General features: G+C 46.2%; 1 protein-coding gene across 6 annotated transcripts in view; it reads right to left on the bottom strand.

Moving 5' to 3' along the window:
- The window catches only part of LOC123997897 (oxidation resistance protein 1-like), a 196,895-nt gene that overhangs the window by 112,678 nt on the left and 68,040 nt on the right, over positions 1–16,177 (bottom strand). For 5 of the 6 annotated variants that reach the window (XM_046302579.1, XM_046302582.1, XM_046302580.1 and 2 more), the window contains exon 1: positions 13,942–13,978. The exons of the other annotated variant lie outside the window; for it this stretch is intronic. In XM_046302579.1, the coding sequence (XP_046158535.1) occupies positions 13,942–13,967 (26 nt within the window). In that variant the 5' untranslated portion in view covers positions 13,968–13,978. Of the gene's footprint in view, positions 1–13,941; positions 13,979–16,177 lie in introns of those variants that run through there. 6 annotated transcript variants of the gene reach the window in all.

The raw sequence follows: 16,177 nt of genomic DNA, 5'->3' as shown, positions 1-16,177 counted from the left end.
GAATATAGAATGGTGTCGTCTGCGTAGAGATCAGGGAATCGCCCGCAGCAAGAGCAACATCATTGATATATACAGAGAAAAGAGTCGGCCCGAGAATTGAACCCTGTGGCACCCCCATAGAGACTGCCAGAGGACCGGACAACATGCCCTCCGATTTGACACACTGAACTCTGTCTGCAAAGTAGTTGGTGAACCAGGCAAGGCAGTCATTATAAAAACCGAGGCTACTGAGTCTGCCGATAAGAATATGGTGATTGACAGAGTCGAAAGCCTTGGCCAGGTCAATGAAGACCGCTGCACAGTACTGTCTTTTATCGATGGCGGTTATGATATCGTTTAGTACCTTGAGTGTGGCTGAGGTGCACCCATGACCGGCTCAGAAACCAGATTGCACAGAGGAGAAGGTACGGTGGGATTCGAGATGGTCAGTGACCTGTTTGTTGACTTGGCTTTCGAAGACCTTAGATAGGCAGGGCAGGATGGATATAGGTCTGTAACAGTTTGGGTCCAGGGTGTCTCCCCCTTTGAAGAGGGGGATGACTGCGGCAGCTTTCCAATCCTTGGGGATCTCAGACGATATGAAAGAGAGGTTGAACAGGCTGGTAATAGGGGTTGCGACAATGGCGGCGAATAGTTTCAGAAATAGAGGGTCCAGATTGTCAAGCCCAGCTGATTTGTACGGGTCCAGGTTTTGCAGCTCTTTCAGAACATCTGCTATCTGGATTTGGGTAAAGGAGAACCTGGAGAGGCTTGGGCGAGTAGCTGTGGGGGGCTGTTGGCCGAGGTTGGAGTAGCCAGGAGGAAGGCATGGCCAGCCGTTAGGAAATGCTTGTTGAAGTTATCGATAATCATGAATTTATTGGTGGTGACCGTGTTACCTAGCCTCAGTGCAGTGGGCAGCTGGGAGGAGGTGCTCTTGTTCTCCATGGACTTTACAGTGTCACAGAACTTTTTGGAGTTACAGGATGCAAATTTCTGCCTGAAGAAGCTGGCCTTGGCTTTCCTGACTGACTGCGTGTATTGGTTCCTGACTTCCCTGAACAGTTGCATATCGCGGGGACTATTCGATGCTATTGCAGTCCGCCACAGGATGTTTTTGTGCTGGTCGAGGCCAGTCAGGTCTGAAGTGAACCAAGGGCTGTATCTGTTCTTAGTTCTGCATTTTTTGAAAGGAGCATGCTTATCTAAAATGGTGAGGAAGTTACTTTTAAAGAATGACCAGGTATCCTCAACTGACGGGATGAGGTCAATATCCTTCCAGGATACCCGGGCCAGGTCGATTAGAAAGGCCTGCTCACAGAAGTGTTTTAGGGAGCGTTTGACAGTGATGAGGGGTGGTTGTTTGACTGCGGATCCATAGCGGATACAGGCAATGAGGCAGTGATATTACCATTAGTAATGTTGTGATTGGGGTGGCGATAACCGAAAGCTTGCTGGATCGAATCCTCGAGTTCCTGAGCCGACAAGGTAAAAATCTGTTGTTCTGTCCCTGAACAAGGCAGTTAACTCCCTTTGAATTTAATTGAGAGCAAGAGAGAGAGAGATAATGTTTATTTCTTATTGTATATTATCTATTTCACTTGCTTTGCCAATGTAGGTAAATAAAATGTAAACTTATGTTTCCCATGCCAATAAAGCCCTTTGAATTGAATTGAGAGCAAGAGAGAGAGAGAAAAAGAGAGATAGAGAGAGAAAGAGAGAGAGAAATAAATAGATAGAGAGATCCTGTCTTTTCTTTGGCTGTGTTCCGCAGCAGACATCTCCCCCCTGCCAGCCTCAATCAGCCAGACCCATCTGGGTCCTGGAAGTGGGAAGGTGTGTGGAGCAGCATGGATGCATGCAAGTCTGTCTGTCTGTCTGTCTGTCTGTCTGTCTGTCTGTCTGTCTGTCTGTCTGTCTGTCTGTCCGTCCGTCCGCCCGCCTCCGCCCGTCCGTCCGTCCCGCCCGCCCGCCCGCCCGCCCGTCCCCGCCCGCGTCCGTCCGCCCGCCCGCCCGCCCGCCCGCCCGCCCGCCCGCCCGCCCGTCAATGCAGTCCGATAGCCTCTCTCATAACGCCTTACTTTTAAGTTGATTGTGTTCTACACACTTTCCTACTTTCTCTTTGCACACTTTTTTTACTTTTCAGCAGATCCCTCCTGTCTGCATAAGTGAAAACCCGGACAGAAAGAAAATTAGGTGGATGTTTCTCCCCAAGCACTGACATTATTAATTGCTTTTTAATTGAACCCCCAAATACAGATGTGTATCAGTTTAATAATTACTTGCTAATCAGTTAACCCAAACAGTTACTTCTGTTTTGTTTCCGTCATACCACTGTACACAAAAACCCTTTGCACAATGAGTATCTGCAGAGGAACACACAACAACGTTACCCAGTTACCCCATCACCGGCGTTCTGTTTAACAAACTGTAGAGGGTAAACAACGTCTCCCCTTTAAACATGAACAAAAACAGGATCAACAAGCACAACAATAGGTAACACTTGAATACCCTATTTATAATGCATTATAAGCACCTTGTGTTATTTTTTGATGGCAATCTGTATTGCTTCCTGGTAACTGGTAGCCTAGCCAAAGCCTTAATGGTGGACAGGTTAGACAAATCTGTCAACAGGACGTCTGAATATAAAGGGAGTTGAGGAGGGAGGGACAGAGAGCGTCAGAGACAACAGAGCAGTGACAGAGAGCTTGTTACCAACACTGGGCTGCTGCTGTCTCCGGATGCAAAATATTTGAAAAGTTATTTTTAGTTTCAATTACTTGCAGCAGGCACCTTGTAGAATATAATCTGAGTTGAGGAGAAAAATCCCTGGCATAAAGCTGAAATGAGACAATCCTTTAGCATTATACCATACTGAGCCAAACACCTCTCTACCCTATTCAAAGAGCTCTTCATAGGCTTATCTGAAAGACTGATGGCATGTTGAAATAGCACAATGGATCAGCTGAAAGGAGGTGTTGGCCAGAAATGGAGGTATTAAGCTCTAAAGGGGGGCGGTCATTTAGCTATTTGATTTGGAATTTTAGGACCTCTTTAGGTAAACATACCAGGGTTTTTTCTTTATTTTTACTATTTTCTACATTGTACAATATTAGTGAAGACATCAAAACTATGAAATAACACATATGGAATCATGTAGTAAAGTGTCACCAAAAAAGTGTTAAACAAATCAAAATATATTTTAGCCACCCCTTGATGACAGCTTTGCACACTCTTGGCATTCTCTCAACCAGCTTCATGAGGTAGTCACCTGGAATGCATTTCAGTTAACAGGCGTGCTTTGTAAAATGTTAATTTGTGGAATTTATTTCCTTCTTAATGCATTTGAGCCTATCAGTTGTGTTGTGACATGGTAGGGGTGGTATACAGAAGACATGTCATGTTTGTCATTTATTATCATGTCTTGTCCCTGTGCTCCCCATTCTATTCGTTTCCCTCTGCTGGTCTTATTAGGTTCTTTCCTCTTTCTATCCCTCTCTCTCCCCTCCTCTCTCACTCTCTCGCTCTCTTCTCTCTATCGTTCCGTTCCTGCTCCCAGCTGTTCCTATTCCCCTAATCATTCCATTTAGTCTTCCCACACCTGTTCCCGATCCTTTCCCCTGATTAGAGTCCCTATTTCTTCCTTTGTGTTCCGTTCCTGTCCCGTCGGTTCCTTGTTTAGAATTCACCGTGCTGTGATTGTGTATCGCCCTGTCCTGTCGTGTTTTTGCCTTCATCAGATGCTGCGTTGAGCAGGTGTTCTGTCAGCTACGGCCTGCGCCTTACACCTGGTTCCAACCTGCAGTCTGTGGTATTTCCTGTTATTCCCCTCTACAGACTAGAGGATTTCTGTTATTCCCTGTTTGGACATTTCCTGTTAAGGATTCAGGATTTGTCGTTTTCTGTTTGGACTTGAATAAACTCTGTTTCTGTTTCGCTTTTGGGTCCTCTTTGGAAAGAAAAACCTGCATGACAGAAGGAACCAGGTGAAACCAAGGAATGGACCCAGCGACTTCAGATGCTCAGATTTTACACTGCCCTGTGTTCAAGATCCAAGGAGCCATGGCTGTGAATGCAGACACGAGCAGGAATTGTCTGCTGCATTTCGCCATGCCGTGGAGAACCTGGACGCTCAGGTTTCCGAGGCCTATCTGGACAGTTCCAGAGTCTACGTCTCGTGCCACCTGTTACTTCCTGGCCTGCCGAGCCTCCCAGAACCTAGGGTTAATAACCCACCTTGCTACTCCGGGCAGCCCACTGAGTGCCGCTTTTCTCACGCAGTGTGAGATTGTGTTCTCTCTCCAACCCAACACATACTCTAGAGAGAGAGCTCGGGTTGCTTACGTCATTTCTCCTTACTGGCCGGGCTCGAGAATGGGGCACAGCTATCTGGGAGGCAAGGGCTGATTGCTCTAACAAAGTTCCAGAACTTTAAAGAGGAGATGATTCGGGTTTTTGACCGTTCAGTTTTTGGTAGGGAGGCTTCTAGGGCCCTGGCTTCCTTATGCCAAGGTGAACGGTCCATAACGGATTATTCTATTGAGTTTCGCACTCTTATCTAGTGAGTGGAAAGTTTGCGCTGCTGCTCGTTTTCTGGAGGACTCCACGCAGTGGTTAAGGATGAGATTCTCTCCCGGGAGGTTCCTTCAGATGTGGACAAATCTTTGATTGCTCTCGCCATCCGCATAGAACGATCGGGTAGATCTTCGTCACCGGGCTCGTGGAAGAGAGCTAATCAACGGTGTTTCCTGCTCCGCATTTGCAACCATCTCCCTCCTCTGGCTTTGAGACTGAGCCCATGCAGCTGGGAGGATTGCATCTCGACTAAGGAGAGGGAACGGAGGATCACCAACCGCCTGTGCCTCTATTGCGGAGTTGCTGGACATTTTGTTAATTCATGTCCAGTAAGAATCAGAGCCCATCAGTAAGCGGAGGGCTACTGGTGAGCGCTACTACTCAGGTCTCTTCATCTAGATCTTGTACTACTTGTCGGTCCATCTACGCTGGACCGGTTCGGGTGCTACATGCAGTGCCTTGATTGACTCTGGGGCTGAGGGTTGTTTCATGGACGAAGCATGGGTTGAAACATAACATTCCTTTCAGACCGTTAGACAAGCCTACGCCCATGTTTGCCTTAGATGGTAGTCATCTTCCCAGTATCAAATTTGAGACACTACCTTTAACTCTCACAGTATCTGGTAACCACAGTGAGACTATTTCTTTTTGATTTTCCGTTGTTTACACCTGTTGTTTTGGGTCATCCCTGGCTAGTATGTCATAATCCTTCTATTAATTGGTCTAGTAATTCTATCCTATCCTGGAACGTTTCTTGTCATGTGAAGTGTTTAATGTCTGCCATCCCTCCCGTTTCTTCTGTCCCTACTTCTCAGGAGGAACCTGGCGATTTGACAGGAGTGCCGGAGGAATATCATGATCTGCGCACGGTCTTCAGTCGGTCCGAGCCAACTCCCTTCCTCCTCACCGGTCGTATGATTGTAGTATTGATCTCCTTCCGGGGACCACTCCTCCTCGAGGTAGACTATACTTCTGTCGGCTCCTCGAACGTAAGGCTCTCGAGGATTATTTGTCTGTGTCTCTTGACGCCGGTACCATAGTGCCTTCTTCTTCTCCGGCCGGGGCGGGGTTCTTTTTGTTAAGAAGAAGGACGGTTTGCGCCCCTGCGTGATGTTTTTTTATCGAGGGCTGAATGACATAACGGTTAAGAATCGTTATCCGCTTCCCCTTATGTCATCAGCCTTCGAGATTCTGCAGGAGCCAGGTGCTTTACTAAGTTGGACCTTCGTAACGCTTACCATCTCGTGCGCATCATTGAGAGGGGGACGAGTGGAAAACGGCGTTTAACACTCCGTTAGGGCATTTTGAGTACCGGGTTCTGCCGTTCGGTATCGCCAATGCGCCAGCTGTTTTTCAGGCATTAGTTAATGATGTTCTGAGAGACATGCTGAACATCTTTGTTTTGTCTATCTTGACGATATCCTGATTTTTTCTCCGTCACTCGAGATTCATGTTCAGCACGTTCGACGTGTTCTACAGCGCCTTTTAGAGAATTGTCTCTACGTAAAGGCTGAGAAGTGTTCTTTTCATGTCTCCTCCGTTACTTTTCTCGGTTCCGTTATTTCCGCTGAAGGCATTCAGATGGATTCCGCTAAGGTCCAAGCTGTAGTGATTGGCCCGTTCCAAGGTCACGTGTCGAGTTGCAGCGCTTTTTAGGTTTCGCTAATTTCTATCGGCGTTTCATTCGTAATTTCGGTCAAGTTGCTGCCCCTCTCACAGCTCTTACTTCTGTCAAGACGTGTTTTAAGTGGTCCGGTTCCGCCCAGGGAGCTTTTGATCTTCTAAAAGAACGTTTTACGTCCGCTCCTATCCTGTTACTCCTGACGTCACTAGACAATTCATTGTCGAGGTTGACGCTTCAGAGGTAGGCGTGGGAGCCATTCTATCCCCCAGTCAAAACGATAGAAAAGGTTCATCCTTGCGCTTATTTTTCTCATCGCCTGTCGCCATCTGAGCGCAACTATGATGTGGGTAACCGTGAACTGCTCGCCATCCGCTTAGCCCTAGGCGAATGGCGACAGTGGTTGGAGTAGGGGCGACCGTTCCTTTTGTCGTTTGGACAGACCATAAGAACCTTGAGTACATCCGTTCTGCCAAACGACTTAATGCCCGTCAAGCTCGTTGGGCGTTGTTTTTCGCTCGGTTCGAGTTTGTGATTTCTTACCGTCCGGGTAGCAAGAACACCAAGCCTGATGCCTTATCCCGTCTGTTTAGTTCTTCTGTGGCTTCTACTGATCCCGAGGGGATTCTTCCTTATGGGCGTGTTGTCGGGTTAACAGTCTGGGGAATTGAAAGACAGGTTAAGCAAGCACTCACGCACACTGCGTCGCCGCGCTTGTCCTAGTAACCTCCTTTTCGTTCCTGTTTCCACTCGTCTGGCTGTTCTTCAGTGGGCTCACTCTGCCAAGTTAGCTGGTCATCCCGGTGTTCGAGGCACTCTTGCGTCTATTCGCCAGCGCTTTTGGTGGCCGACTCAGGAGCGTGACACGCGCCATTTCGTGGCTGCTTGTTCGGACTGCGCGCAGACTAAGTCGGGTAACTCTCCTCCTGCCGGTCGTCTCAGACCGCTCCCCATAAAACCATGGTCTCACATCGCCTTAGACTTCATTACCGGTCTGCCTTTGTCTGCGGGGAAGACTGTGAGAGCCGCCAATAAACGCAGGATTAAGAGTCCAAGGTATTGTTGCGGCCAGAGAGTGTGGCTTTCCACTCGCAACCTTCCTCTTACGACAGCTTCTCGTAAGTTGACTCCGCGGTTCATTGGTCCGTTCCGTGTCTCCCAGGTCGTCAATCCTGTCGCTGTGCGACTGCTTCTTCCGCGACATCTTCGTCGCGTCCATCCTGTCTTCCATGTCTCCTGTGTTAAGCCCTTTCTTCGCACCCCCGTTCGTCTTCCCTCCCCCCTCCCGTCCTTGTCGAGAGCGCACCTATTTACAAGGTACATAAGATCATGGACATGCGTTCTCGGGACGGGGTCACCAATACTTAGTGGATTGGGAGGGTTACGGTCCTGAGGAGAGGAGTTGGGTTCCGTCTCGGGACGTGCTGGACCGTTCACTCATCGATGATTTCCTCCGTTGCCGCCAGGATTCCTCCTCGAGTGCGCCAGAGGCGCCGGTGAGTGGGGGGTACTGTCATGTTTGTCATTTATTATCATGTCTTGTCCCTGTGCTCCCCATTCTATTCGTTTCCCTCTGCTGGTCTTATTAGGTTCTTTCCCTCTTTCTATCCCTCTCTCCCCTCCCTCTCTCACTCTCTCGCTCTCTCTTCTCTCTATCGTTCCGTTCCTGCTCCCAGCTGTTCCTATTCCCCTAATCATCATTTAGTCTTCCCACACCTGTTCCCGATCCTTTCCCCTGATTAGAGTCCCTATTTCTTCCTTTGTGTTCCGTTCCTGTCCCGTCGGTTCCTTGTTTAGAATTCACCGTGCTGTGATTGTGTATCGCCCTGTCCTGTCGTGTTTTTGCCTTCATCAGATGCTGCGTGTGAGCAGGTGTCTCTGTCAGCTACGGCCTGCGCCTACCCGAAGCGACCTGCAGTCTGTGGCCGCTTCTCCTGTTATTCCCCCTCTACAGACTAGAGGATTTCTGTTATTCCCTGTTTGGACATTTCCTGTTAAGGATTCAGGATTTGTCGTTTTCTGTTTGGACTTGAATAAACTCTGTTTCTGTTAAGTCGCTTTTGGGTCCTCTTTCACCTGCATGACAAGACAGCCCTATTTGGTATAAGACCAAGTCCATATTATGGCAAGAACAGCTCAAATAAGCAAAGAGAAACGACAGTCCACCATTACTTTAAGACATGAAGGTCAGTCAATACGGAACATTTTAAGAACATTGAACGTTTCTTCAAGAGCAGTCGCAAAAACCACCAACTATGACGAAACTGGCTCTCATGAGGACCGCCACAGGAAAGAAAGACCCAGAAAGAAAGACTACATGATTCCATATGTGTTATTTCATAGTTTCGATGTCTTCACTAAAAACAAAGAAAAACACTTGAATGAGTAGGTGTGTCTGTCACGACTTCCGCAGAAGTCAGTCCCTCTCCTTGTTCGGGCGGTGTTCGGGGGGTCCACGTCACCGACCTTCTAGCCATCACTGATCCATTTTTCATTTTCCATTGGTTTTGTCTTGTATTCCTTCACACCTGGTTCCAATCCCATCAATTACATGTTGTGTATTTAACTTTTTCGAGATAGGGGGCGCTCTTTTAATTTTTGGATAAAAAACGTTCCTGTTTTAAACAAGATATTTTGTCATGAAAAGATGCTCGACTATGCATGTAATTGACAGCTTTGGAAAGAAAAAACTCTGACGTTTCCAAAACTGCAAAGATATTATCTGTGAGTGCCCCAGAACTAATGCTACAGGTGAAACCAAGATGAAATTTCATACAGGAAATGGTCCAGATTTTGAATGCCCTGTGTTCCAATGTCTCCTTATATGGCTGTGAATGCGCCAGGAATGAGCCTGCACTTTCTGTCATTTCCCCAAGGTGTCTGCAGCATTGTGACGTATTTGTAGGCATATCATTGGAAGATTGACCATAAGAGACTACATTTACCAGGTGTCCGCCCGGTGTCCTCCGTCGAAATTATTGCGTAATCTCCAGCTCCATGCGCGTTCCATTTTCTTCAGAGGAGAAAGTCAACTGCCACAAATGATTTAGATAGATATGTGAAAAACACCTTGAGGATTGATTCTAAACAACGTTTGCCTTGTTTCTGTCGATATTATGGAGTTAATTTGGAAAAAAGTTTGCGTTGTAATGACTTAATTTTGGGGGTTTTTCTTACCCAAACGTGATGAACAAAACGGAGCGATTTGTCCTACACAAATAATCTTTTTGGAAAAACTGAACATTTGCTATCTAACTGAGAGTCTCCTCATTGAAAACATCTGAAGTTCTTCAAAGGTAAATTATTTTATTTGAATGCTTTTCTTGTTTTTGTGAAAATGTTGCATGCTGAATACTAGGCTTAATGCTATGCTAGGCTTAATGCTATGCTAGGCTATCAATACTCTTACACAAATGCTTGTTTAGCTATGGTTCAAAAGCATATTTTGAAAATCTGAGATGACAGTGTTGTTAACAAAAGGCTAAGCTTGAGAGCTAATATATTTATTTCATTTCATTTGCGATTTTCATGAATAGTTAACGTTGCGTTATGCTAATGAGCTTGCGGCAATAATTACACTCCTGGATTCAGGTTTTTTTCGTATCCAAACGTGATGAACAAAACGGAGCAATTTGTCCTACACAAATAATATTTTTGGAAAAACTGAACATTTGCTATCTAACTGAGAGTCTCCTCATTGAAAATATCTGAAGATCTTCTAAGGTAAATTATTTTATTTGAATGCTTTTCTTGTTTTTGTGAAAATGTTGCATGCTGAATGCTAGGCTTAATGCTATGCTAGGCTATCAATACTCTTATACAAATGCTTGTTTAGCTATGGTTCAAAAGCATATTTTGAAAATCTGAGATGACAGTGTTGTTAACAAAAGGCTAAGCTTGAGAGTTAATATATTTATTTCATTTCATTTGCGATTTTCATGAATAGTTAACGTTGCGTTATGCTAATGAGCTTGAGGCTATAAATAGGATCCCGGATACGGGATTGCTTGTCGCAACAGGTTAACCCTCTGTTTCCCCTCATGTCCTTGTCGGAGATTGTTTAATTGTATGTTATGTGCCAGTCATGTGTCATAAGGTGAATGCACTAATTTGTAAGTCGCTCTGGATAAGAGCGTCTGCTAAATGACTTAAATGTAAATGTAAATGTGTCGTTGTGTGACGGGTTTTGTACCCACTTATATTATTTTTTGTATATTTTGGTTTTTGGAGTTTTATGAGCACTTATTATTATTATTAAACGACTCCGTTTATACCAAGTTAGTTTTCCTGCGCCTTACTTCCCTGCCACCGACACGCACCCATTACAGTGTCCAAACTATTTTGACTGGTACTGATTAAACGGAGAACATCATTGTGTTCGGGAGAGTTGTCGTAATAGAATGGTCAGTCGCTACAGACGTTGTTCTGATGCCTATTTTCAGGATGTGTCGTTGTCTGAAATACAACACTGTAGCTCGGACTCCTTCCACTGCAGATGCAGAAGGCCAACATGTCTAGTTTAAACAGACGGATTTTGATGTTTTTTTTTTAATCATGTTATTTAGATTGATGCACATGTCAATAGACTCCTAAGGATTCATGTGTTCAAGGCCTTTCTCCATTGACCTTGCTTTGTCTTTTGTTTCCTAAACTGACTGCTAACGCATTCAACTGAAAGGACACATCTCACACACTGTATCTCTTCCATCATCTCCATCAGATGCAGAGATGGAGGGTCAGAAAATAGGTTAGGTTTTTGATTGGTTTCAAAAAGTTTTTTATAATATGAAGTTGATTTGCAACTTTGAATAAGGAAAGATGTAGTAAGATGTGGCATGCAACTTGGTCAATTAATTTGAGCTGTAATCGGTTTTGGTGTCTAAATAAACAATTCAAGATAATATATGCAATGCTACAAAGCTTTACCATGTGTTCTTCCACCAAGAACACATTTCAAAAGTCAGGGGAATCATTACTGACATTTGTCCAGTTTAGCATAAGTTCCTTTCTGCTCCTTAAGGTTTCCGCACCAAAACAAACTAAAACGTCACAAAATGTCGTCATACTATATGCACAAACCGTTTCAACGGGGAAGCATACGGTAAGCTTTAGGCAGCAACACGTGATCTGAGGAGAGGAGCACCAGACATGTGCTTCCCTGCCTTCCCGTCGCTCTCAGCCCCCCTCCTAATCGCTACAGACAGAGAACAAACCTGCTGCCACTCACTCACACACACACACACACACACACACACACACACACACACACACACACACACACACACACACACACACACACACACACACACACACACACACACACACACACACACACACACACACACACACACACACACACACACACACACACACACACACACACACACACACACACACATGGATGCACGCACACACTGCCGTGACACTGCTTAGTTGATGATGTTCTACTGGCAAAACAAAGTCATAGAAATACTCTATACTCTGTCCTGCAACATCAAAACCTCTTCTTCATGCTATCTCTGTGATGAGGACACAATCTCATCTATTACAGTACCATTAAGATCAGATGGCGAGGTGGTCCGGTGGTAAAAGGGCCTGCGGATGACTTACGAATGTAGGGGCACCACATAAAATGTAGGAGCACCATAAAATAAGATTTGTAAATTGATTGAGATACAGTCTTCATTGAGCCTATATATGAATTCTAGATACGTTTGAAGCACATGCCGTGCCCTAGAAACTAAAATGTAACCCTGTAAATTACATTTGTTCATTATAAAAGCTATACAAATACCTGTCATTGAAATTAAACAGTAATTTGTGAAATATTTGGTTTCTACATGGTGTAAAAAGCACTGTTTCCTATTGAGATGCACTACATTGAATACTGTACACGGTCTCTTCAAGAATGTCAGTTTGTACGTGACCACATGCAAATCTATCATTCATTAATTCATTCATATGATCATGGATCTCCTGAAGAAGCTGTACCTTTACCATTCTGTCTGTGCCCCCAAATGCTTGGACATACTGGTAAAGTTAGCAGGTTGTTAGCTCGATAGCTAATGAGGTAACATGACTGAACAAGGTGTTAATGGCCACGACGTGGTTTATGAATGTAAAATGTGGCCCACATATGTGACCATAAAGGTTGCACTTTAGAGCCCTGCATGTACATCACAGAAAGGCCTATATAAAACCATGCAGAGTGTACCCGGCAGATCTGGGTCAAATGCATAGTATTGTATGGCCAATGACGTGAAAAAGGCAGAGAGAGGCCTGCTGTATGAGATGAAGGAAGAGAGTGCTGACAGGACATCCACATCCTTTATCTCTACCCCATCCTTCATCCCTCCATCTTCATGCCTCCATTCTTCATCCCTCTCTCATTCCTCAGAGAGTTTCATCATCCTTTAGTATTTGGGCCATGGTGAGGCCAAACAGAGGGCCAAACTCCGTAATGCCAAATCCACTTTTTTTCTGATCAACTGGGTGGTGAAGATTAGAAACATGTCCTGGAGTGATGTTCATTTCATGTTGAGAAAGCTCTCCACAGACCTAGTTGGACCCAGATTAACACAGTAAACTGTCGTCATCCATAGACTACACATCACCGACAAGCCCCTGGAATCCAAACCCTCACATGGATTTACAGGACTGTATGTAAACAACCCCATGCTCTACTTCTCATGTATCCTGATTGTGATTGTCTATGGTTGCAAAGTTCCCCAAATTCCACGGTTTTCCTGATTCGCGGAATAAGGAGGGAATAAGCAGGGAATCAGGATTTCTGGAAAACCTGGACATTTTGTGAAAGTTACTGAGATTTTCAAACCCTATTGCCATTATTGACTTCAGAAGTCAAGACACTTTCATTCAGTAAGGAAAACTGAAGAGTGATGATGGATGTTGAAAATGAGGGAATACTGTAAGTTGACAATATGGCTCTGTCGGTGTGTAGGCTATGTACGTATCTCTGACGTAGAGTTATGTTTGAGTAATAACATCCATTACTGTGGCCCAGTTAACATCCAAACAGAGAGGGCAGGTTCAAAGGTCGTCACATAGCTATGTAAATTCTGTATAGCCTATATAGGTGGCTATACCAATAACCTGTTTTGTTGATTGTTTTCAAACACATCTACCTACAGTATATCACATCATTTGTTCTCCCCCAATCCCTTTAAATCCTCTCAAATCTCTCCATTCCGCTCCATACACACACCGAAGCCATGTTGCCTGCTAAGAAGCAAAAAGCCTTCAGCCATTTAGTTCTAAAGCTACTGAGTTCCCCCCTCACATGGATTGAATGTAGCTTGCTCTCAAACGGTCTCGCTGTCTGCTCAGTCTGACAGCAACAGACTCCTTTTGGAGAAGAGAAGCAGACATTAGTCAAACAAGCATGTTCTGCTTGTTGTAGCACTTAAGGAGTGTTCCTGATGAATCCTGTTCAAAGCTTCAGCTTTGGGAAGAGATCTTCCCAGAAAAGCTTTGACATTAGTCCCACTTGGATTTAGGTGAGGAACTGTTCTAAAATAACTAATAGCCTTTTACTCCACTAATATTGTGCTGAGTTGCCAGCTGCACAGTCTGCCGGATTGGCTTGAACCTTCTATAAATGCCTTGATTCGGCACAAGGGAACGTTTTCTCCTTTTCTGCTGTTTAAAATAAAACTCTTATTCATCCCGTTTAAAACACCCATTAATTAAGGTAAAGCAACGGCTTTGCGAGTTTGAGAATCTAATTGAAAAGCGTGTGTACATACCGGCTAGCATGCAGTAGAGGTTCCATTGACTCTGAGGGAGGACTGACGGAGATAATGGGATCGATGCCTCAAACTGCTTAAGTTAAGTGAAGGAAAATCACATCATGTGACCATCCCCTCCCCCTCATGTGCTAATTTATTTACCCAATATAACCCAGGGGCCTGTGATGCAGAGAGAGGCTTGAGCTGGACAAGCCGATTTGAACCGTTTACTGCTGCCTGAGCCAAGACCAAGGGCTGGGGGGGGGCACGGGGGAGAGGGAGGCTGAGGGCTGGGGATGGAGGGAGAGAGAGGGAGGCTGAGGGCTGGGGATGGAGGGATAATGAGAGTCTGAGGGCTGGGGATGGAGGGAGAGAGGGAGTCTTGAGGGCTGGGGATGGAGAGAGAGAGAGAGGGGGAGGCTGAGGGCTGGGGATGGAAGGGTAGAGAGAGAGGGAGGCTGAGTGATGGGTAGGGGCGAGGGCTGAGGATGGAGGTAGAGAGGGACGAAAGATAGAGAGGGATGCGGAGGGCAGGGGGGAGAGAGGCAGGCCGAGGGATGGGGATGGGTGAGAGATAGGGGGTGGGGATGGGTAGTGAGAGTAATATTGAGAAGCAAAAGGAAGAGAGGGATAGAGGGAGAGTGGGAGGCTGAGGGCTGGGGGGAGAGAGGGAGTGAGGGGGCTGAGGGCTGGGGGAGAGAGGAAGAGAGGGAGGCTGAGGGCTGGTGGGAGAGAGGAGGGAGGCTGAGGGCTGTGGGAGAGAGGGAGGCTGAGGGGAGAGGGAGTGAGGGGGTGAGGGGGCTGAGGGCTGGGGGAGAGAGGAGAGAGGGAGAGAGGGAGCCTGAGGGCTGGGGGAGAGAGGGTATGAGGGGGCTGAGGGCTGGGGGAGAGAGGGAGAGAGGGAGAGAGGGAGGCGGAGGGCTGGGGGGGAGAGAAGGAATGAGTGGGGGTGTACATTGGCTCTGATGGAACAGAGAAGTAGAGAGGGAGAGAGCTCCAGGATGGGGCTCAGGGTGTGTACAAAGTGCACTGTGCGGTCTCGGAATGTGTTAAATGTCTGTGTGTGTGTATTTATGTGTGTGGTCCTGGGGTGTGTGAACTGGTCCTGTTCCAGGTGGTAAAAGCATTAGGACTCGTGGTGGCAGAGATGAAATGCGCCCCAGCCACCATCTGCTGATGAGTCACTCTTCCTGTGCCTCTCTCCCTGCTTCCACTGTGCACAGGGACGACGGCCAGACACTAAAACGTGACCTGTGTGTGTGTGAGAGAGAGAGTGAAATGAGAAAGAGGCGATAGAGAGAGAGAGTGTGTTTGTTGATGGTTCTAATGTTTTAGCACCCTCTCTGTGACTGGGACTCAGAACTATTAAGAGTAAAGTTGAGGGAGATTACACAGTGTATGTGGGTACCATAAATAAGAGAGAGAGAGAGATCGAGGGAGAGGACTTGAAGAGAAAGAGAGGACTTGGAGAGAGAGAGGACTTAGAGAGAGAGAGAGAGATGACTTAGAGAGAGAGATCGAGGGAGAGGACTTGAAGAGAAAGAGAGGACTTGGAGAGAGAGAGAGTACTTAGAGAGAGAGAGAGAGAGAGAGAGAGAGAGAGAGAGAGAGAGAGAGAGAGAGAGAGAGAGAGAGAGAGAGAGAGAGAGAGAGAGAAAGGACTTGAAGAGAGAGAGAGGACTTGAAGAGAGAGAGAGAGGGGACATGAAGAGAGAGAGAGAGAGAGAGGACTTGAAGAGAGAGAGGACTTGAAGAGAGAGAGAGGACATGAAGAGAGAGAGAGAGAGGACTTGAGAGGACTTGAGAGAGAGAGAGGACTTGAGAGAGAGAGAGGACATGAAGAGAGAGAGAGAGGACATGAGAGAGAGAGAGAGAGGACATGAAGAGAGAGAGAGAGAGAGGACTTGAAGAGAGAGAGAGTGGACTTGAAGAGAGAGAGAGAGAGGACTTGAAGAGAGAGAGAGTGGACTTGAAGAGAGAGAGAGAGAGGACTTGAAGAGAGAGAGAGGACTTGAAGAGAGAGAGAGAGGGGACATGAAGAGAGAGAGAGAGAGAGGACTTGAAGAGAGAGAGGACTTGAAGAGAGAGAGAGGACATGAAGAGAGAGAGAGAGAGAGGACTTGAAGAGAGAGAGAGGACTTGAAGAGAGAGAGAGAGAGGACATGAAGAGAGAGAGAGAGGACATGAAGAGAGAGAGAGAGAGGACATGAAGAGAGAGAGAGAGAGAGAGGACTTGAAAGGGAGAGAAAGGACT

Source organism: Oncorhynchus gorbuscha, linkage group LG15 (genome assembly GCF_021184085.1).
Source record: "Oncorhynchus gorbuscha isolate QuinsamMale2020 ecotype Even-year linkage group LG15, OgorEven_v1.0, whole genome shotgun sequence".
In the NCBI taxonomy this organism is placed as follows: domain Eukaryota; kingdom Metazoa; phylum Chordata; class Actinopteri; order Salmoniformes; family Salmonidae; genus Oncorhynchus; species Oncorhynchus gorbuscha.
Note: the sequence above shows the minus strand (reverse complement) of the source record. Positions and strands in the feature narration are given on the sequence as shown.